Source organism: Orycteropus afer, unplaced genomic scaffold, assembly GCF_000298275.1.
Source record: "Orycteropus afer afer isolate SDZICR_OR568_19922 unplaced genomic scaffold, OryAfe1.0 scaffold00033, whole genome shotgun sequence".
NCBI classification, from domain to species: Eukaryota; Metazoa; Chordata; class Mammalia; order Tubulidentata; family Orycteropodidae; genus Orycteropus; species Orycteropus afer.
The window spans coordinates 1,919,013-1,943,163 of NW_006921620.1; the positions used below are offsets into that span (position 1 = coordinate 1,919,013).

At 41.4% G+C, this 24,151-nt stretch overlaps 1 protein-coding gene across 1 annotated transcript in view; it reads right to left on the reverse strand.

Moving 5' to 3' along the window:
* The window catches only part of TGFBR3 (transforming growth factor beta receptor 3), a 190,835-nt gene that overhangs the window by 58,892 nt on the left and 107,792 nt on the right, over nt 1-24,151 (reverse strand). Inside the window, exons 5-6 of the mRNA XM_042780300.1 lie at nt 10,451-10,634; nt 4,034-4,202 (exon numbers count right to left, since the gene is read on the reverse strand). Of these exons, the coding sequence (XP_042636234.1) occupies nt 4,034-4,202; nt 10,451-10,634 (353 nt within the window). The remainder of the gene's footprint in view (nt 1-4,033; nt 4,203-10,450; nt 10,635-24,151) is intronic.

The following is a 24,151-nucleotide window of genomic DNA, read 5'->3' on the forward strand; positions in this document are numbered from 1 at the left end:
CATACTTCATATATTCCATATTCTGATTATTAATGGATATTTGTAGCTGTTTCTCCTCAATTTGAGTCATCCATGTCAGCACATGGAGGTCCTGAAAGACTTACTTTATCCATATCATTATGGTTGGTTCTACTCTAATGAGGCAGCTCTTTCCCAGTCCTATTTTGAGTGCCTTCTGACCCAAGAGGCTCATCTTCCTGAACTGTGTCAGACAATGTTTCCAAGCTATTCATAAAGTTGTCCAGTAATGAATCAGACAGTGTTTCTCCACTATTCATAAGGTTTTCCTTGGTCAATTTTTGAGAAGTGTATGGCCTCCTCCTTCTTCCTAGTCTTAGTGTGTAAGCTGCATTGAAACCTGTGCATCATGTGAAACTTTGCTGGTGTCTGAAACACCAGTGGCATAGCCTCAAGCCTCACAGCAACATACAAGCCACACAGGATGACAAACTGACAGACAAGTTTGTCTCCCTTAGCTGTTAGAAACCTCTGCGCCCTCCCCTTACCTAATTCCTACCTGGAACCTGCCACTTTGTGATCTCCGGACACTCCTGCTCCCTCCCTTTCCTGGCTCTAGGGGGCTTGGGACCTAGCTGTGCCCCCTGCCCATTTACCTGGATATCCTGCTATTCCTGAGGTCCCTGGCCACTCCTTCTGAGGCTTCATATGTACAACCAAAAACCTCACAGGATTTGGTTCCTTGGTTTGGAGGTTTAGGGCCACAGTTTCATGAGACATCCCAGTTTTCTGGCCTAATAGCATTTTTATTGTTTCTGTTCTACCTCCTAGTCTGTGGCCTAGTGTCTATGGTCTTAAAAGCTTGCAAGAAGCAAGCCAAGGCACGAGCACTGGAGCAACAGAGGAAGGAGAGTCAGGAATCGGAGGAAGATATGGAACGTGTGACTAATTACCTCCATGTGCAACTACCCTCTTTGCCATGAGACAGGAAGAACTGGATGGTGCCCAGCAACCGTTACAGAAAATTTTGATTAAAGATTTTATGCAAGAATCATGATCAAGAGGAAGAAAATGCAGAACATAATTTCAAATTCTCATGGACTCCAGACTTTCTGGATCCAAGGGGGTTGGATGAACCCCTGAAACTACTGCCCTGAGATAATCTGTAAACCTTAAACCAAAAATAGTCCTGATGTCATCTTAAAAGTAAACAATAGCTTAGCTTAACTAGTAAAAAATATCTGGCTTGAGCATTATGCTCTTTTAAGAACTATCTATAGAAATCAAAGGGACAATAGCAACTCAAGAGATTAGACAGGAACCTGAGGGGTTAGTGAGTTTATCTTAACAGGGGAGGAACAATTTAGAAAAGGAAGGTGAGAATGGCTGCACAACTCAAAGAAAATAACCTATGCCATGGAACTACACAGGTAGAAATGGTTGAACTGGTATATGTTTTGCTATATATACTATCAACAAGAACAACAAAATAAATTTTTTTAAAAAAATCATTCTACAACATAAATTTAAGTCAGTAGTCCACATAAACCGCAGACTAAAATAAGAGCAGGGCCTATTTTCTCTCAGTTTTCAACTCCCTAATCATTATTGAGTTGTTATTGTTGTTGTTATATGCCATCAAGTTGGCCCCGACTCATAGCAACCCCTCCTTGGGTTTCTGAGACGGTATCACTATGGAAGTAGATTGCCCAACTTTCCTTCCAAGGAGTGACTGCTGGGTGTGAACCGCCAGCCTTCTGGTTAGCAGTCAAGTGCCTTAGGTACTACGCTACCAGAGCTCCATCATAGGAAGGTCAAATTCCAGCCCAGGGGCAGGAAGATGAGGACAGGGAGCAGGGAACAAGAATACAAGTTATTTCATTTAATAATTCTTTAGTGTATCACCACAAATGGCCATCCCAACACACACACAGACACAGCTTTAAAGCAAACAATTCTGAGTACAAAAAATGCTTTGAGGACACTACAGACAGATCTTTATTAAAAACAGAATGTTATTAAAATGATAATTATGTTAATAAGACCCCATTTCGTAATTTTCTTATCAGGGCTAACTGGTAATGATGGACTAAGAGAAGTTGTATGCTGTAATTAGTAATGAGAGGTCCAGAACAGCTTTTAGGAACTCAACTGGAATATGAGAGATCTAGAGTCAGATGCACTTGAGGCACTTACTGATGAAGATTAAAGTATAGATTACATCTCAACATAAAGAAAATGAAAATCCTCACAACTGGACCAATAAACAGCATCATAATAAATGGAGAAAAGACTGAAGTTGGCAAAGATTTCATATTGCTTGATTTCACAATCAACACCAATAAAAGCAGCAGTCAAGATATACCAGACTATGTATTGCACTTGGTAAATCTGCTACAAAAGACCTCTTTAAAATGCTAAAGAGCAAGGCTGTCCCTTTGAAGATTAAAGTGCGCCTAACCCCACGTGAGTTAAACATTTACCTCAAGTAGACACATGCCCTGGAGAGAACAATTATGGGAGAAGGAAGGGCTGCTTATGCACAGGGAGACAGCTCAGGGGGCAGGAGAGTATGGAGGGATGGACACTGGGAAGTGGTGGCTATGGGGAGGAAGTGGGAGGGGAGCTGTTGCATTGTGGTAAACTGTGGTCAATGACATGAGACAAAGTGTATGTGAACTGCTGTATGGAAAGTGAATTTGCTCTGTAAATCTTCACCCAAATCAAAAAAAAAAAAGAAATAATTTCCTGCCAGGTTAAGTTAAAAATCATGGGATGGATTAGCAGAAAGACTAAACCATATTTTTTTCTCTCATAGTCTTAAAAAAAAAATAAGATAAACTCTGACTGAACTAGTTTGGGTGGGGCTCTATTTGGAGGCACAGAGATGGATTAAACAAGGAAAGGATAACAAAAATAAATAAATAAATAAATAGAGTGCCCCTAACCCAAGCCATAGTATTTTCAATCGCCTCATATGCATGTATGTGAAAGCTGGGCAATGAATAAGGAAGACCGAAGAAGAGTTGATGCTTTTGAGCTGTGGCATTGTTGAAGAATATTGAAAGTACCATGGACTGCCACAGGAACTAACAAATCTGTCCTGGGATGAAGAGCAGCCAGAATGTTCCTTGGAAGCAAGAATGGCCAGACTTTGTCTCAGCTATTTCGGTCACGCTGTCAAAAGCGACCATTCCCTGGAGAAGGGTTTCATGCTTGGTAAAGTGGAGGGTCAACGGAAAAGCTGAAGGCCCTCAATGAGACGGATTGACAATGTGGCTATAATGATGGGCTCAGGTAAAGCAAGGAGTGTGAGGCTGGCACAGGACCAGGCAGTGTTTTGTTCTGTTGTACACAGGGTCACTATGAGTCAGAGATGACTTGACAGCACCAAATAACCACAACAGAGACAGACGCAGAAAATAAAATGCACCACTAGTGCTGTTAATACCTTTTTCAAAGCTTTTGTGAGCCACACCCTAAGCATCAATGGCTCCCTCCTCCCACATATGGAGCACTGCATGGTCCCTACTCCAGGAGGACCTGGAACTGGTTTGAACTGCTCAGTCATGACCAATGCAGTGAAATCAGAACAGACTTGAATTTTAAAATTTTGGTAAAGCAGAACAATAACCAGAATGGGAAAAATTATAAGTCAAAGCCCTGGAATGGGAGACTTGGAAGAGGCACAGCCCTTTCAGGAGCCTGATGCAGGAGATTGGATTATTACCAGGACTGGGGAGAGCAACACACATTCAACGGTCAGCTGGCATCTTCAAGTGGGGCATCGCTGTTTCGGAATCTGCTGGTCAAGACATTTGGTTGCTATGCCACATGCATGCTACCTTTGTTTTCTAAGAGGGAGATTAAGTTCTAGCAGGGCATCTACCCATAATTTTTCCCATTCAAGTTATCATTCCAAATTCAGGTCTGTTTCAGTTTCGCTTCATCAGCCATGACTGAACTGGGAAGAACTGGTTTGAAGCCCTGTCCTCAAGTCAGGAAAGATCTTCATTTTCATCTGTTCTCAGTTCAGGAGAGACCCCACATGTGCACACATTTACACTTACATTACCTGTAGGGGTTAGAGTTGGGGGTGATTAACTCGATGATGTGTACTTCCTTATCCCGGGGCTGGCTGTACATCACACACCCTTCTGCTGCCTTGGGCTGAAGGTACTCAGCAAGGTAATTGAGAGAGAGAAAATTTTTCCCTATGTTGCACGTGGAAGGGAAAACTTGATCTGAAAGTAAAGGAGATAAGGCAATGTGTCAAACCACATGGTCACCAGACTCTAAGGAAAGTGGAGGGGGTGGTGAAACTGAGCAAGTGCAGGACCCAGGAGACACAGCCCAAAGGAGGGGTCTTAGTCTATGAGCACCTCAAACAATGCCCTGAAATGCCTCCCATTGTGGTCGTCAAAATCAAACTAAACCGATTGCCGTTGAGTCAATTTTGACTTAAATTACACCCCATCTGTCACAGAATAGAACTACTTCATAGGGTTGTACTGGCTGTAATCTTTACACAAGCAGATTGCCAGGCCTTTCTTCCATGGCACCACTGAGTTGGTTTGAACTGTCAACCTGTAGGTTAATAGCCAACTGTAAAATGCTTATGCCACCCACTGATATATCATCACCAGTGACCAACACGAGTGGCCTTTTTTGGTCTAGATTATCTCCTTTTTTGTTTTCCATGATATGTATTTGTTTTTATCCATCTCCTCTGACTCACCTTTCAGTCTCTTTCACTGGCTTCTCCTCTTCTACTCAATCTTTAAAAAACCAATGGTTCTCAATTATTGGTGCATATTAGAATGCACCTGGTTGGATCCCAGCCCCAAGAGTATGATTCAGAAAGTCTAGGTAGAAAGGAGCCCTAGTAGCACAACTGTTAAGCATTCAGCTACTAACTGAAAGGTTGGCAGTTTGAACCCACTCATGGCTCCACAGGAGAAAGCCCCAGCAATCTGCTCCTGGGAAGATTATAGCCAAGAAAACCCTTTGGGGGCAGTTCTAGTCTGTCACATGAGGTTGCTGAGTCATAACTGATTCCATGGCACCTAAGAACAACAGGCTTCACTCTAATACCCATAGTCACTAATTAGAGCAGTTTTAAGAACCATAAAATTGGTCTTTAGAAGCAGAATTCACAGAAAGTCTGAGTGGAGCTAGCCAGCTTTCTTTTTTTTAAAGTCCATAGTTGATCATGATGCAAAACAAGGCTAACAATCTTGGCTCTTTCCTCAATTCTCTTTTGTGTCATATCTTTATATATGCTATCAACCACTCTCATAACTTCAATTTGTACCTGTACCAGCACTCCTTTTCTGAGCTCCAGAACTGTACTGTCATCTGTCTACCAAGCATCTCCCACCTAAAAATCCTATAGGTATTTCATGGTCAGCGTACTCAAAACTGAGTCTGTTATCTCTCCTACCCCCAAATGTGCTCCTCCTTGGGTATTTGCTACTCTAATAGGAGAACCAGCCACCTAATTAATTCTCTGGCTTGCATGTGCAATTAATCATTCCCAGATGTTTATTCTTCACATCATTTTTATCATTTTTATTGAAGGTAGGAGTTTGGGAAAAACAGGGCAGAATTCCACTCTTTTCTACAATCTTGACATAGACAGCTAATGTTTACATGGCCTTTTATAGTCTGCAAACTACTTTCACAAACATCATCTCACTGTGCTGAGGGCTGCTCACCACCTCCACCCAGAAAGTGATGCAAGTGCTGAGTCTGAAGACACCGCCCCCCCACCCGCACCAGCACATGCCATTTCCACAGCACTGTGGTTGATGGGATTTTCAACCAGTGCCTTAAGTGTTTAAACAGAACTTGAAAGAAACTGCTCGCAGTGTGACAGCTGGGACAAGTGTCAAGGAAGTTCTAGGTATAGCAAACTTTTTTCAAAAAGTGTAATTCATCAGAGCCCTGGCATTTTAATGAAACACTTCTGCTTTATTCATATAATGGACAGAATGCCAGGGTTCAAATTCATATGAAGTCTCACTTGTGAGTAAGGTATCAGCCCAGAAGATCCAAAGAGTGGGTTGAAACTGCTCCTGCAACATGTGCCAACATGCCTTGTGCTGAAAGCCACAGCATTCACTGCCATATCTGAGCACCATGGCACCCCCAGCACAGAGGGGACCGGAGTAGCTCACAAGGTCCCTGCTTGTAGGGTCACTGCAAGAGAGCATTGGCTCTGCACTCTGGATTCTTCTCTAAAGACCCCCCGAGAGAGAAGAGCCCAGGACTCTGCCAGCTCAGGCTGCTTGCTGGAGCAGCCTCCCTTCCACATCTGCTAAAGGCTTTGCCAGATGAGCAGATGAGGTATGCACACCCTGCAGCTGCAGCCTGCGGATGCCTCCCCCAGATCACAGGACGGAAAATGATATTAGGACGGCAGGTCTGAAAGTAAACCAAGATTGGGAGGAGCTTGTAAACCAACGACAGCCGGTCTGGATCTCAAGATACTAGGACCCTCCTGAAACTCTCTCTCGTATCTCCAGTGCATAGGTGTGGCTGGCCTGTAGTTTAGGTACAGGTTTAGGTATAGGGTTCTGGAATCAACAAACCATGATGCAACATTTAATACAAATAACAACAACAGCAAAAAAAAAAAAAAAACATCCAGCTTGTGACCCTCATAACCCATTAAGAAAGGTTTCATTGTTCAAAAAGTGCTGTTATTAAGGGCTCAAGTTCCAGATGCCATTGTCACCAAGCTGAATAAGCTGATCATTTTCTGTTGTGTGTGGTTCCCCCTTCCCCCAAATGTCTGGCATCAAAACTTACACCAAGTGCCAAGCAGAAAGGAAACCACAAAGGGAAATCCCCGGGTAGAAACCTGGCAAGTCTGGAGAAAAGAAAATCACAAGCTTATTTGTATTTTAGGAAAGGACTGACAAATGACTTTGAGACTCAGAATGATATACTCTGAAAGTAAGAAAATTCCTGATTTCCCAGCTGTGGAAACCGAGGCTCTGGTGCTAAGTAAGAGTGTTTCTTATAGTCTCATAGTTAGCAAGCCTAGGTACGATAAGAACTCACGTCTCTTCAATTCTTCTACTCTAGGTATAGAGGGTAGAGCATGGATCACAAACTTTAGTGAACATCAAACATCAGAATCACCTGGAGGGCTTGTTAAACCATGACTACTGGGCTCCACTGCCAGAATTTCTAACTCAGTCTGGGGTGGGCTAAGAATTGGCATTTCTAGTAAGTTTCCAGGTGATGCTGCTGCTGCTAGAGAAGGGAATGTACTTTGAGAACCACTAGGTTAGAGCAAGAGGAGGCTGATGGCCTGGTACTCCTGGAAACATGGAAAAAAAGAAACAGCCTAGGCTAGCTCAATGGAATGTAGTCCATGGTGATAAACAACATCACCTGTCATCTATTAATCTAATCCGTTCCTGCCCAGTAACTAACTGCTCATGTTGAATCGAACTGCATATTGGGTGGCACGAATTAGACGTGAAAGCCCACTCACCTTTTGTTTATTAGATAGAAAGAAACAATATTAGAAAGAAATAGTCCCCAAGAGATCCACCAAGATAAGATATGTCAATTACACAGGAGGAGACAGTATCAACAAAGGTGTTAAAGTGGTAGGGGGTTGTTATGGTTGTGTGTCATCTCGTCTGGGCCATGACTGTCTGATTTGGCAGTTATAATGTAGCCACCCTTTATGATGAGATCTGATATAATGTAATCACCTCCATGATGAGATCTGCTATGAGCAGCCGATCAATTGGAAGGAAGTTTCCTCAGGGGTGTGGCCTGCATCAAATATATGTAGATGTCTTGCTAGCTTTTTGCTCAATATGGATCCTGCATCATCATCTGACCTCCACTTTTTTGGACTTAAGCCAGCAGCCTGCCATACTGCTTGCCAATCTTAGGACTTATTGGCCTCTGAAGATGATGAGTGAGCAGCCTGATAATCTGATCTGCCAATTTTGGGTTCATGGGCCTCTAGTTCCTTCTGCAGCTATGAGAGTCAGGAGAAGGCTCTAGCCTGACATCTGACCCACAGACTTAGGACTTGCCAGCCTCTACAACTATGTGAGCCATTTCCTTGACATAAACAATCAATTTCAATCTCTCTCTCTCTCTCTCACTCCCTCTCTCCCAGCTCAATTTATATATACACGTCAATGGTTTTGCTTCTTCAGAGAACCTAGCTTAAGACAAGACCTCATAATTTAAACAACCTTACATGTGGGCACCCCCGTGACCTTGCATGAACTTTATTTCCAGTCAGCATATTCTTATGCACTGGAACTGGTATGAAATTTCATGTAGCGCCTAGCCAATTCTCTTCCACTGTAGTCCACACTTTTCCATGTGTCCTGTCTGCTTGGCATCTATGGCTTTGCTTTGGGCAGCTGGTGCCCCTGTTTTGTTCATCCCCTAACCATGTGCTCACCTTGCTTATTGGGTAATCTGCCCCTGGCTATTAGAATTCTTTTTCAGACATGCAGACTATGGGTCAAGGTTTATGACTTTTATTAAACAGAATTTCTTTATTTTGCCTCCATGCAATCTGACATCTATTTTTAGCTGTCTGAGTGCTAGGGAGTACTAAGTAACAAACTTATACTTCTTGAACACAACTTTCATCTAAAACATCTTCTATCTACCCAATCTAAACCAGCCTTTCCATCCAGGTGGCCCACCTTCATTTTCAGGTTATGCTTCTTTGGCTTAGGCTTAAAATACAAGCACTAGGCAATAAGTATTAGATTCAAGAATTAGGAAACCAAGGTTTAAGTCCTAGCTTTGCTACTAGTCAAACCAAAACCAAACTCATTGCCGTAGAGTCATGTCTGACTCATAGCAACCCACATTGGGTTTCCAAAGCTGTAAATCTTTACGGAAGCAGACTGCTTCATCTTTATTCCATGGAGCAGCTGGTGGGTTTGAACAAGCAACCCTTTGGTTAATAGCCAAATGCCTTAACCACTATACCACCAGAGCTCCTTTTGCTACCTACTAGTAATGTGGATTTGAGTGAGTTTGCTTAACCTCCATTGACTGCTCTGTAAAATGGCAAAAATTATGTCTTCCTCTTTGGATTAGAGATGGGGTTCAGTGGGGTACATGTGACAACATGTGACATGGCCTCTGCATGTAGCACACATGGTAGTGCCAGTGTCCACTTTTCTTGCGTCTGTCTCATGGATACTTTACAGCAGCCAGATCCCAGGAAAGGTTAGAAACAATCACTCTGTAATGCACTGTGCCGGCTATACTGTGGGGTCAGTGACAACTGCTTTAGAATTCAACAGAAAGCAGCTGGACACTCAAACACTGAAGATCTGAAATGCATTTTTCACACAATCACCTGACAAACAAGAACCCATTCACAAGAGTTATTATTTCATAGTACAGTATGGGAGCTCCAAAAATATGCAACTAAAAATAATGATGAAAAAAGTTATTAAGTAAATAATAGGCTTCCAAAAGAGGCACCAGATATTTATATTCCTCTGTAAGGCAAAAGAAATTAAAATGGGTGATCGCTTAGCAAGGCCACACAGTTTCTTTCTCCAATAATTTGTCCTTGGAATAGGCATTACTATTAAATACAGAAACAATTCTCCTCCACAATGGTGGCATAATACCTAAGGCATTTGACTGCTAACCAGAAGGCTGGCAGTTCAAACCCACCAGCCACTCCTTGGAAGGAAGGTTGGGCAATCTTTTTCCGTAGAGATACTGCTTTGGCAACCCAAGGAAGGGTTGCTATGAATTGGGATCCACTCAACAGATGTGAGTATATCCAAAATGTAACTGATGTGTTAAGACAATAAACCGACATTGGCTCCAAACGCTTGCAGAGAAATGGGTAAGAGATAGCCCTAGTTATTGATCCATCCTGCCAAGTCCTCCTTCATTCCTTTATCATCTTCCCACACTCTCAGCTTTTTGTCCTCCACTCCCTTCTGACTTTTGCCTGCATGGCAAAAAACTCATCTCTCAACTATGTTCTTGTTGTTAGTTGCTACTGAGTTGATTCTGACTCATGGCAAGCAGGAGAGCAGAACCTTCACTGAAACAACTCCATCCACCATAGTTTTCAAGGCTGTGACCTTTCAGAAACAGACTTGTCAGGCCTGTCTTCCAACGTGTGTCTAGGTGGGTTTGAACAGCCAACCTTTCGACTAGTAGTTGAGTGCTTAACTGTTTGCATGATCCAGGGACTCTTCTCAATCACGTTACTCCCCATTTCTCACTTGCCATTACCAGGCCTCTTTCCTTAGGAGGAAATGGGAAGGAGAGGATGAGGAAGGGAGGAGAGGATGCAAGACATCGGGTGGGGAGGGGAGGACAAGTCCAAACGATCCTTCAGGTCCCTGCCAGCTCCAACATTCTGTAATTCTCTGATTCCTTACCCTAACCACCTGGTCTCAGAAAAGAAAACAATTGACTGTCATAAATCAGCCATTAACTGAAACCACATAAAACTTACCTTCCCCCACTTTAATATAAATGTTTCTTGCTATCTTGAGTTCAGTGAATGAAGTAACTGCTCCATACTCATTCTGGGCCCAGTTCAACAGATGTTCATTTCCATGGGGGAAGCTCCTTTCTTCTGTTTCTGCTGACAAGGAGAAGTTTCCCAATGGAAAGTAGACCACCGAACCCTCAGACACCTAGAAGAAACAGAATTGTATATTCAGTGCTGTGCAGTGACCCAGAGCTGAATGATAATTATAGAGAAAGTACTTATCAAACAACCAATGGATATTTATCCAACAGTCTTCTTTCCTTTGTTATACAGGTTAGCATCTTTTTTTTAGCAGCTGACTCCAGAAGTATTTCCAAGCCTAGTTCTTCCAGGTAGTGGCAAAGCTATCAATGACACAAGATGTCCCTTTGAATTTTTTTTATGTACATAATATTTTATCACATTTTCAGTGAAGGTTTACATTACACAGCAATTTAGGTTCCTACTGAACAATTTCTACACAAGTTGTTCAGTGACATTGGTTACGTTCGTCACAATTTGTGAACATTCTCATCATTTCCATTCTGGTTGTTCCATTTACAGTCCCTCTGAATTTTTAAAGAATATTGTGACAAGAGACTACGGAGTGCACCGTGAGTAATCATAAGATTAATCATGGCCGCTTTCTAGATCTCTAAATTAAAGGACTACATTTCAAGTAATGTGTTTCTAGTCAAGTGGGAAGGTTTGGTGAGTGTCCTCACAGGCTTGGAAACGTTTCAGGATCAGGGTAAGGGATTCCAAAATCCTGCTAGAATCCAAACTTGACTTCTAGGCCCTCTACAGGTGCAACATCTATCAACGGTCACCTCAATGGTGATGCATAAAGAGTCCCTTCAGTTTGTGTTATCCTGAGCGAGAGGCTGTCAGGCTTCTACCAGATTACACTATTTTCATAGCAGTGAGATGAATGTGTTTAACAGTTTATTTTGTAAGACCCCCAAATTCCCACAGATAACAAAGTCAAGAGGCTGTTACACTGATCTTAATAAAACTTTCAGGATGATTTACGCAAGCCCCACATTTTTGTGGGATGTATTTAGACCAATGCTGACCTAGCATATGAGGGTATATATAAAAAAAACACACAAAGAAAATTAGTTGGTGCTGAAAATATGCATGTCCTCTTTATTGGCTAGCATCTATAAAACAAGCGTTTTTTATCAATGACAGAGTGTAACCTCAAAATGTGGGCAAAAAGGCTCACAAATCCCCAAGTCAGAGAACTAGAAATGTCTTGCTTTAACTTTCACATTAACAATTTATCCTTGGGAGCTCTGGTGGCATAGTGCCTAAGGCATTTGATGGCTAACCAGAAAGCTGACAGTTCAAACCACCAGCGACTCCTCAGAGGAAAGACTGGGCAATCTACTTCCATAGAGATACCACCTCAGAAACCCAAGGAGGGGTCTTTTTCTGAAAAGGTTATAAACAGCCCGACTAAAAAACAGGTTGAGAGCAGGGATTTTGCTTACAGTTTCCTTCTATCCAGTGTTTTTAAACACTGATCTTAACACATATGCAAAACAGTACTTACCCTAACTATTGTGCTAGGCATAGTTTTCTGTTTAATTACATATATAGGTAGTCCCTAATTTACCACATATTTGAATTTTCATGAACCATACTTAGACTATTCATTTTTCTTTCTTTCTTTCTTTGGTAAATCATATTATTATTAATATGTACTACATATAATGTTGTAGCACATAATTTGCTGATGTTATTGTTCTCAGATGTTCAGTCACAGATGTTCAATTTTATGATTTACTGTTCAAAACACTGCCATACAGATGTATAGATTTTCTAAACTAAACAGGGACTTCAGTTACTTGAAAGTATGGATCCAAATGCTGATTGCTTTGCTAAAGTCAACAGGCAAATTTGGGAAGCAGTGAGATGTTACCATGAAACAAACAAAGGAAAGAACCACACAGACAAATCTCACTAATTTTCTGACTAGAAATGTCATCCCCATTCCCAGGGATCATCCAGATGATCCAGAACCTTCCACAAGTGGAGTTATTACCACAAATGACAAGAAGTCAACACTGTCCAACTCTTCTTCACCATTGGAATAAAGTTTAATGATTTGTATATTTCTTATAGATGTATTAAAATATACTTGTTAAGTTTATATGTAACATTTCTAACCCCCAAAGACAAATAAAGATTGAGTTTATTAAGATACTGATGATAAAAAGCAATAATAATTAAAACTAAAAAAAAGAAATATTCAACTTACTTCAGACTGACTTATGATGAAGTCATCAGAACAGAACCCCACTGTAAACTGGGGACCACCTGTATATATATTTTGTAAAGGCTGGTAAAGAAATACTATACTTAACTGATTACATGACCTGCTGATGCTGTGGTTCTCAGTCTTGGCTGAAAACTTAAAGAGCTTCTACATCTCCTGATGCCTAAGCCACATCCTAGACCAGCCAGCATCTCTGGGTGGGGCTCAAGCATCAGTAGATTTTTAAGAAAACATTTCATTGTTTTATATAAAAATTTACACAGTGAATTAGGTTCCTACTGAACAATTTTTATACAAATTGTTCCGTGTCTTTGGTTATAATTTTCGTAATTCGTCAGAATTCTCACTCTTTCCATTCTGTTTGTTTTGTTTCCATTGATCTAGCTTCTCCTCCCCTCCTTCTCATCTTTGCTGTTGGGTAAATGTTGACCATTTGGTCTCACAGTTGACTGGTTAAGGAACACATTACTCACAGGTAATATCAATTTATCATTTGGCTAAAAAATGACATCTAGAAGTAGGTTCAGTGACATATTCAAAGGGTATCCTAGGATGACAGTCTCAGGGGTTCTTCCAGGCTCCATGGGCCCAGTAGATCTAGGATATTTTAAGAATTTGAGTTTTGTCCTACATTTTTCTCCCATTCTATCCAGGACCTTCCATGTGTCCCTGGTCAGAATGGTCAGTAGTGGTAGCCTGGTACCATCTAGTTCTTCTGGTCTCAGGTTAGAAGAGTCCATGGTTCATGTGGGCTATTAGTCCTGTGGACCACTTTCTTCTTTCTGTCTTTAGTTTCCTTCATTTTCTTTTGCTCCAGATGGGTAGAGATAAATAGGTATCCTAGATAACCAAATATCAGCATTTTTAAAAAAGTTACCTGAGCAATTCCAATGTTCTGCCATAGTTTAAAACTATAGTCCTAACAGGTACTAAGTAATCCAAGCACTTTGAAAAGCACTGTTACAGGACAGGCCTACTGGGGCACCATAGCTTCCTCTACAACAGTGCTTCTTAACATATTTTGCCCCCTAGGGGATATTTGCAATGTCTGGAGACATTTTTGACTGTCACAACTGGGAAGGAAATGCTACCGGTGGGTAGAGGCTATGGATTCTACTAACTATCCTATAACGCATAGGACAGACCCACAACACAAAATTATCCAATCCAAAACGTTAATACCAGCTGCCACTGAGCTGACTCCAACTCACGGTGACCCCACAGGTGTCAGAGTAGAACTGGGCCCAAAAGGATTTTCAATAACTGATCTTTCAGTAGATCCTCAGGCCTTTTTCTTTTAATGTACTTCTGGGTGGACCCCAACTTCCAACTTTTCAATTAACAGAGGAGTCTGTTAAACCATTTGCACCACCCAGGGACTCCAATTTTTTTTTTAAAAAAAAAAAACACTCCTCTACCTCGGAAGGAAGATGGAGCAATCTACTTCCATAGTGATACTGCCTCAGAAACCCAAGGAGTCGCTATGAGTCGGGTTCGACTCGACGGCACATAACAACAGCAACTACATTTCAGATTGACTAAATGTTCTTAAGCCAAAAACCCACTGTGTCAAGGTGATTCCAACTTATAGTGACCCTATAAGGATAGAGCAGAATTGCCCCCAAAGAGTTTCCAAGGCTGTAATATTTATGCAAGCAGACTTTCACATCTTTCTCCTGTAGAGCACTGGTGGGTTCAAACCACCGACTCTTCAGTTACTGCCAAGCCCTTAACCACTGTGCCACCAGAGCTCCTTCTGAATGTTCCTACCACCCAAATGTCCTTGAATCCCCAATCTGGATCCCAAATTGACAGTGCTTTCTATGCTAAAAACTAGACAATTTAGTCCTTAATAAAGAATAAGAGATCCTTCTACTTTGAAAGCCCAGAAGTGATCACCAATAAACTGGGCATAAATTATAAAGAATACTGAAAATACCACAGACTGCCAGAAGAACAAACAAACCTGTCTTGGAAGAAGTGTACAGCAGAAATGCTCCTTAGAAGTGAGACGGGCCAGACTTCGTCTCAAGTACTTTGGTCATGTAATCAGAAGGGACTGGTCCCCGGAGAAGGGTATTATGCTTGGTAAAGTACGGGGTTAGCGAAAAAGGGGAAGATCCGTATGAGATAGACTGACACAGAGGCTGTGATGATGGGCTCAAGCATAATAAGTATTGCGAGATGGCATCGGACTGGGCAGTGTTTCATTCTTTTGCACATAATAGGGTCACTATGAATTGGCGCTAACTCAATGGCACCTAATAACAAGAAAACTATGACCACTAGCTATGGTTACCATTTATAGCATACCTACTATCTACCTAGGAGCTCTGGTAGCGTAGTGCCTAAGGCAGTTGACTGCTAACCAAAAGACTGGCGGTTCAAACCCCCCAGCCACTCCTCGGAAGGAAGGTTGGGCAATGAAAATAACAACAACAACATTATATATCAGGCACTACAAGGTGCTATCAAACGTGGTAATGACAATTTCAAAATGTCCGAATGCTAGTTATATGCAAAACTGGTGAGGGAATGTGTAGCCTAAACTCTGTTTTAACATCATCTGCATAAGAAAAACCTTCTGAGCCATTTATTTACCTGCCAAATAGCCATTCCCATCTATGTGTATTTCCTCTGAGGCTTAGCTATTCATCAACACTGACCTGCAAACAACGTTGATCTAAATTTCTGACTTTTGCACTATAGTCAAATCATCTTTTCACTGGAAAGCACTTGCACTAAAAAGTCATTTTTATTAAGCCTGTCACCAAAAAACCCACAACAGTCCAGAGGCCTTTATCACACTGCCAGCACGGTTCTTAACATTTAGGCGAGTATCTCTGGAGGATCTGCTTTTTGTGTTCTCATTCACGTTATAGCCATAAAACAAAACACTTGGGTTTTTAAATACGCTATCCACACAACGCATCTTTTCCAAGTGGGAGGTGAGATATATCACCCTGATGTACTCCAGAGACAAAAAAGTGAGCAATGTGAGTAAGAGGAGACATAGGGAGCAACTTCAGAATCTATCTTCAAATAATTACAAAGCAACCCTACACTATAACTGATGCTTTGAAAGGAGGTAACTCCCAGCTAATTCTTCCATGCACCATCACCCCTGCCCAAATCCATCTTCTCCTGGGCCAGCAGCAATGAGGTCCACACACTCAGGACTCAGGAATTTGGAAACAGAGTTAACTGCTGCTCCTCAGGCGCATTCCAATAAGAAGAAACAAAGCTGCCATGAGCAGCAAAATGTCCTGACTACAGGTCAGTGGAAATTTTCTGCTTCAGCGAGGGGTTAGTCAGCACTCTCCTCTGGCCTGCTGGCTCTCCCAGCTCTGACCAAGCTGCAAGTCTGACAAAGATCTCCCCCATCCCTCTGCCCTTTAGGAGGTATTGTTCAGATATTATTTCCATTGGATCCTTAGGGCACCTGCAAGATAGGCTACTATGATTTCCATACTCAGAGGACAAAACCTCAGAGAGGTTAATGGCCTATCCAAGGTCAGAGAATCGGCACTGGGACAGACCAGAATATGAGGCTTCTGACTCCTGGTCACAGCTGGCCTCTGCCTGAACTTTCCAGAAAGACCTCATTAGATAGATTTCTATTCTTACTTTCTATTTGGAAAGATTCATCTTCCAGCCACCAGTCTTAACTGTGCCTCCCAGACCACAAAATCCCTTCCTCTGTCTTCCAAGAGATGAGCCTTTAATTGTTTGAAGATATTACACTGACCCTAATAAAGTAACATTCCCAACTCAGGGCACCTAGCTCCTCCTCAAATACCACAGTTGTTAGGTCTTAGCCAGCTTGGTCTCTGAAATGTGGTGCCCAGCACAAGACTCAGGGTTTCTAGGTGTTATGACAAGTGTTCTTTTGTGGGTCTGTTACCACCACTCATATGGACATTGCACAAGACTCAAGACTTCATTAGTTTTTAGAACAGCAGAATCCTGCTATTATCTCATCTTCTTTAATTTACACTGTAAACGTACAACATTTACTGAGTGCATGCCTACTCTGTGTCAAGTACTGTTCTAGGTGCTAGGGATAGAGAACACAACAGACAGAATTCCTTGCACCTGTGGAGCTGACAGTCTAGTAAGAGAAACACAGGAACAAATTAGATAGATAAGATAGCTGTTCCAACTCATGGTGACATTATATACAACAGACGAAAACACTGTCTGGTACTGTACCATCTTCACAATCTCCAGCATGTTTGAATCTATTGTTGCAGGAGCTCTGGTAGCATAGTGGCTAAAAGCACTTGACTGCTAACCAGAAGGCTGGTGGTTCAAACCCACCAGCCACTCCTTGGAAGGAAGGTTGGGCAATCCTACTATCCGTAGTGATACTGCCTCGGAAACCCAAGGAGGGGTCGCTATGAGTCGGGGCTGACTCGGCACATAACAACAACAACAACATCTCACCAAGGGTCTCTTTCGCCCTCATTGGCCCTCTTCTTCACCAAACATGATGTCCTCCTGCAGCAAATGATGCCTCCTGATGCCCAAAGCAAGCAAGTTGAACAATGTCCTTTTGTGATCCATAAGGTTTTCATTGGCTAATGTTCAGAAACAGATTGCCAGGCCTTTCTTCATAGGCTTTCTTAGTCTAGAAGCTCCAGTGAACCCTGGCCCACCATGGGTGACCCTGCTCGTATTTGAAACACTGGTAGCATAGCTTCCAGCCTCACAGCAACATGCAAGCCACCAAAGTACAACAAAGTGACAGACGGTGGTAATATGAAGGTAAATAAAGGAAAAGAAGAGAGAAGTCCTATACTATTAAATAATATGGTGGAGAGAGCCTAACTGCAAATTTAAAGACCTGAAGGAGACAAGAAAGCAAGCTATGAGGATGTCAGGAAGAAGATAATTTCTGGTCAAGACAGCAGTAAGTACAAGGGAATGAAGCAGGACTCTGCTGGGCATGGAGAAGGAAGGGCAATGGGGGAAGTGTGGTGGTCACACAGTGAGCGATGGGGACTAAGGATAAAAGGTTGAGGATATCACAGCACAGATAGCCCAACAGAGCCGGGAGGACCTGTTATGACTGTAGTATTCAGTTTGAGTGAGATGGGGCATCACTGAAGGTTCATTAAAACCTCTAACAAATGTTTTAACAGGAACACTTTGCTGCTCTATGGAGTCCAGACTGAAGAGGGATGTGAGAAACACTGATGGTTCACACAGGAAGGTGATGGCAAAGATAAACTGATTCCAAGTCATAGAGACCCTTTAAGACACAGTAGGTGGGCCCTTTTCAGTTGCCAAGACTGATTTTTTATGGAAGTGGACCATCTCATCTTTCTCCCACAGAGTGGCTGGTGGGTTTGAATAGCCAACCTTTTGGGTAGCAACTGAATGGTATAAGCATTACATCACCAGAGCTCCTTAAATTAGGAGAGAATGGTTTGACAACTATCCTCTTCTGGCAAAATAAGACATTTACATTGCTGTAGAGCAGTTTCTGGCAGGCTTTTGCAGTTCAGGTCAGGTTATTATTTGGTTTTGTGGATAAGAAAAACCTTAAAAGCAAAGTAATATGTCTGTTATTAATTTTATCATTCCTCTCTGTCAGCGCAGGGGGAAGGTCCTTGTCTTTCTACAGCTTCTGTTCCTTGATTCTTTGGTGATCTTCATGTACGAGTGTGCCACCTCTCTTCACTCATCTGTGCTTCCTTGCTTCTGCGCCTAATTTACTCCTTACTATCTCAAAACTGATGGCTTTAAGACACATCGTACACCGATAGGCCTCATGAACATAGCAAACAAAACCCTATTCCCAAATAGGTTTACATCTATAGGCATGTTGCTGCTGTTTGTTAGGTGCACTCAAGTAGATTCGGACTCATAGCAACCCTACGTAAAACAGAATGAAATACTGCCCGGTCTTGTGCCATCTTCACAACTGTTGTTTTATTTAATTCCATTATTGCAGCTACTATGCCAGTCTATCAGGTTGAGAGTCTTCCTCTTTTTTGCCAACTCTCTACTTTACCAAGCATGATGTCCTTCTCCAGGGACTGGTCCCTACCAAGTACATGAAATCAAGTTTCATCATCCTTGCTTCTAAAGAGCATTCCAACTATACTTTTTCTAAGACAAATATGTTTGGTCTTTTGGGAGTTTGCAGTGTATTCAATATTCTTTGCCAGCATCATCCAAGCCATCAATTCTCTGATCTTCCTTATTTATTGTCTAGCTTTCACATGCATATGAAATGATTGAAAATATTATGGGTTGGGCCAGGCACATCTTAGCCCTCAAAGTGACATCTTTATTTATTTATTTATTTATAACACTTTAAAGATATCTTTTGCAACAGATTTGCCCAATGTAATACACTGACTTTCCTGACTGTTGCTTCCATGGGTAGTGATTGTAGATTCAAGCAAAAGAAATCTTTGACAACCTCAGTCTTTTTTCCATTGACCATCATGTTGCTTACTAGTCCAGTTGTGAGGATTATGGTTTTCTTTACGTTGAGGTGTAATCCATACAGAACACTGTAGTCTGCAGTCTTCATCAATAAATACTTCAAATCCTCTTCAATTTTAGCAAGCAAGGTTGTGTCATCTGCCCATGGCAGGCTGTTAATGAGTCTTCCTCCAATCCTGATGACTCATTCTTCTTCATATAGTCCAACTTCTTGGATTATTTTGCTCAGCATGCAGTCTGAATAAGTATGGTGAAAGGATGCAACCTTGATTTTAAACCATGCATTATCTCCTTGTTTTGTTAGAACTACTGCCTCTTGGTCTACACATAGGTTCCACATGAGTTCAATTAATTCCTATTCTTTGCAATTTTATCCAGTACTTGTAACCATTTACACAGTCCAGTGTTTTTGTATAGTCAGGAAAACAAAGGTAAATATCTTTCTGAAACTCTCTGCTTTCAGCCAAGATCCAAGATATCAAGCAATGATATCCCTATTCCTCATCCTTTTCTGAATCTGGATTGAATTTCTGGCAATTTCCTGTTAATGGACTGCTACAACCATTTTTGAATTATCTTCAGCATAATTTTCTTTGTGTGTGATATTAATGATATTGCTCAATAATTTTCACATTGTGTTGGAACACCTTTCTTTGGAATGGGCACAAATATGGGTATCTTCCAGTTGGTTGATCAGGTAGTTGTCTTCCATTCCTTCGCATAAATGAGTGAGTGCTTCCAGCATTGCATTTGTTTACTAAAATATATCAATTGATATTCTGTCAACTCCTGTTATTCACCAATGCCTTCAGTGTAGCTTGGATTTCTTCCTTCAATACCTTAGGTTCTTGATCATATGCTATCTCCTGAAATGGTTGAACATCAACCAATTCTTTTTAGTACAGTGACTCTGTGTACGCCCTTCCATCTTCTCTGGATGCTTCCTGTGTTGGTCGATATTTTGTCCAAAGAATCCTACAGTATTGCAACTCAAGGCCTGAAGTTTTCCTTCAATTCCTTCAGCTTCAGAAATGCCAAGCATGTTTTCCCCTTTTGGTTTTCTAACTCCAGGTCTCTGCACATTTCATTACATTACTTTATTTTGTCTTCTCAAGCCACCCTTAGAAATCTTCTGTTCAGCCCTTTCACTTTTCACTTCTTCCATTATGTTAGCTACTCTATGTTCAAGAGCAAGAATCTCTACTGACATTCATTTTGTTCTTTTCTTTCTTTCCTGTCTTTTAAATGACCTTTTGCTTTCTTCATGTATGATGTCCTTGATGTCATCCCACACTTGTCTGGTCTTCAGTCATTAGTGTTCAATATGTCAAACTTATTCTTGAGATGCTGTCTAAATTGAGGTAAAATATATTGAACATTGTACTATGGATCTTGTGGCCTTGTTTTGATTTTCTTCAGTTTCTACTTGAACTTGCATGTGAATAATTGTTCTGCAGTCAGCTCTTGACTTTGTTCTGATTGATGATATTGAGCTCCTCCATTGACTCTTTCCACAGATATTAGTCGATTTTATTCCTGTGTGATTTATCTGGTGAGGTCCACATGTATAATCACTGTTGATATTGTTGAAAAAAAAATATTTGCAATGAATAAATCATTGGTCTTGCAAAATTCTATCATGTGATCTCTGGTGGCATTTCTATCACCAAGGCCATATTACCCAACTACCAATAATTCTTTGTTTCCAGCTTTTGCATACTGATAATCACCAGTAATTATCAGTGCATCCTGAGTGCATGATTGATCAACTTCTGACTGCAGAAATTGGTAAAAATCTTCAATTTCTTCATCTTTTGCTTTAATGTTGGTGTATAAATCTGAATAATTATAGTATTAACTGGTCTTCTTTGTAAGAGTATGGATATTATCCTGTCACTGACAGCACTGTACTTCAGCATCTTTACATGTTCTTTTTAACAATGAATGTGATGTTGTTCCACTTCAACTTGTCATTTTCAGCATAACAGATCGATGATTGTGGTACTCAAAATGGCCAATACCAGTCCATTTCAGGTCACTATGTGCTCCATTTTATTTTTGATGACTTCTAATTTTCCTAAATTCATACTTTGTACATTTTGCATTCTAATTATTAATGGATGTTTGCAGCTATTTCTTCTCATTTTGAGTTGTGCTACATCAGCAAATGAAGGTTCTGAAAGCTTTACTCCATCCACATCATTAAGGCTGATTCTCCTTTGATGAGGCAGCTCTTCCCTGGTCATATTTTGAGTGCCTTTCAAACTGAGAGGCTCATCTTCTGGCACTATATAGACAGATATTCATAAGGTTTTCACTGGCCAATTTTTTTAGATGTAGATCAATAATAGGTCCTTCTTAGTTTGTCTTAGTCTACAAACTCCACTGAAACCTGTCCATTATGCATGATCCCACCTATATTTGAAACACAGATGACATAACTTCCAGCATCACAGTAATATGTAAGCCACCACAGTATGACAAACTGGTCTATAGGTAGTATACAGGTTAGAATTTACAACACAAAGTTTTAGGGGACAAAATTCAATCTATGAAAACAAGTGAGGGACACAGATTTTATATTTGGTACAAGGGTGGACAATTTCTAAAGCTATATATTCCAATCCTATCCTCTACCTTATCCATGGAGCCTTGCCATACTACTGAGCCATTGCTGGCCCTTTTGTTAAAGTTAAGGAGCTCCTAAGTGGAGCAACCAGTTAATGCACTCAGCTGCTAACCAAAAGGTTAGAGGTTCCAGTCCCCCCAGACATGCCTTAGAAGGAAGGTCTGGTGATTTACTTCTCAAAAAATCAGCTACTTTCACACGCCCTGGAGAGAACAATCATGGAAGAAGGAAGGGCTGCTTATGCACAGGGAGATAGCTCAGGGTGCAGAAGAGTATGAAGGGATGGACACTGGGAGGAGGTAACTATGGGGAGGAAGTGGGAGGGGAGCTGCTGCATTGTAAATTTTGGTCAATGACATGAGACAAAGTATATGTGAACCGCTGTATGAAAAGTGAATTTACTCTGTAAATCTTCACCCAAATCCTATTAATAATAATAAAAAAAAATCAGCTACTGAAAACTCTGTGTAGTACGTTCTACTGTGACACACATGGGGTTGCCATGAGTCAGAACCAACTTGAAGATGGCCTTTTTTTTTTTTTTTTCTGTCATAACCAAACTGTTACAGAGAATATCATACCTACCGTTCAGCCCTCAATCTTGTCTCCATCCATCCTTCCTCCACACTGTCATCTGGGTGATCTTTCTGAACACATAATGATGCAGAATGGAGGATACAATCTAAGCATCTTAAAGGGTGGCACAAGGCTGGAGAGGGCCTCTGTCCAGCCCATTTTCCACCATTTCTTCCACATACGGAAGACCAGCCATCCTGAATGTTTTACATTCTAGAATGCATTATGCTGCTTCACACTCCTGGCCTTTTTCATGTCCTGTTCCCTGCTTGGACCTTCTTCCCTGCCTTGCTCACCTGGTGAACTGCTCCTCAACCTCCCCACAGGAATCACCTTCTCTGGAAGCCTCCCAGGCTCCCTCTCTCTCCTCAGGGTGGAGCTGCCCATGTATGCCTTGGACACACCTCTAGTCCAGCCTCTCTCTCACAGGAACTATCCCTATCAGCATACCTGCTGCTGCTCTCACTTGACAAGGAGCAACACCTTGAAGGCCAAGAAAGCGCCTTGTTCATTTTGAGTCTCCTGGGCCTAGCACAGTGCTTGGCACAAAGCAAGGACTCAGTCATTTCTTCTTGAATGAAAGCTCAATCTGATTACTTACAGGAAAGGATATGCCATGATTTCTTCATTCCCGTAACAAAAATTCTTTACTTCCCTCACTGCCCGCGAAATGATCTCTTGGCCAGGTTTTAAAGTTAAGGATTTTATTTTTCACCTAATACTTCCACTTAAAAACCACTCATTAAAGCATTTTTAGGAGTTCCATTATCTTCCCCCAGCATCCACTGAACTCTCCTTCTGCTTGCTAATTAAAACCAAATTCTCTGACATTCTCTGATATGAAAAATGTCTTCCTGTGGGAAGGAACAGAGCACTGAGCTTTAAGAATCTCAATGCTTAGCAAGAGTCTCTTTAAGGGATAACCATGAAACACTTCACTTCACTTACAAATCCTGGGATGCTGAGACACACACGAGCCATGTCCTCTTCTGAAATGCTCTTCCCTACTTGAACCACGCACAGCATTTGTATTTTAAATTCTGGTTATACTACTAGGTTGTTGTTTTTTTTTTTTTAAACAAGAGCAGAACATTACTCTATCTGCCAGTGCTGGGAGTTTTATTACAAGAACTTACGACTAGGCAACAAGAGCCAAGTTTATTATTTTTTCTGGATTGGATTCAACATACTCATCTAAAAGAGAATGAAAAAAGCAAAAGAGGCAACCAGCACTTTTGTTTCCACACCTGCATTTAAGCTTTAACTCTTAAGGTCCTAAGCAGATCCACTGAAGCTTTCAGATTGATTTCCCAAGCCTGAGTGAACTGAATAAATCCTAGATGATGGGTGCAGACACCATTTCCCTGGAACCAAAGTTCTTCATTTTAACACATATCTCAGCACATTAGCTGACTCAGAGGCCTTGAGGTTGCATCACAGTTTCTTTTTGGGCCTCTACCAAATTGGTTTGGACTTCAGTTAGGAGGAAGAAAGGAGTTTTGCTATGGAGAATGCTCACTCTGAGGCCTCATCCAGTCCCATCCCCACATTCCTGCCTCCATGACCCCTACCCTACAAAAAATGCTCTCAGATAAGCAGTCACGATGAAAATTCAGACCACCTTAAGATCAAGGGTGGCAGTTAAGTTTTAAGTTTCAGCTCACCTCCTTCAAGTCTACTCCAACGTTATCTTCTCAATGGGGTCTATCCAAAATTATAACCCAACCACCTAGTC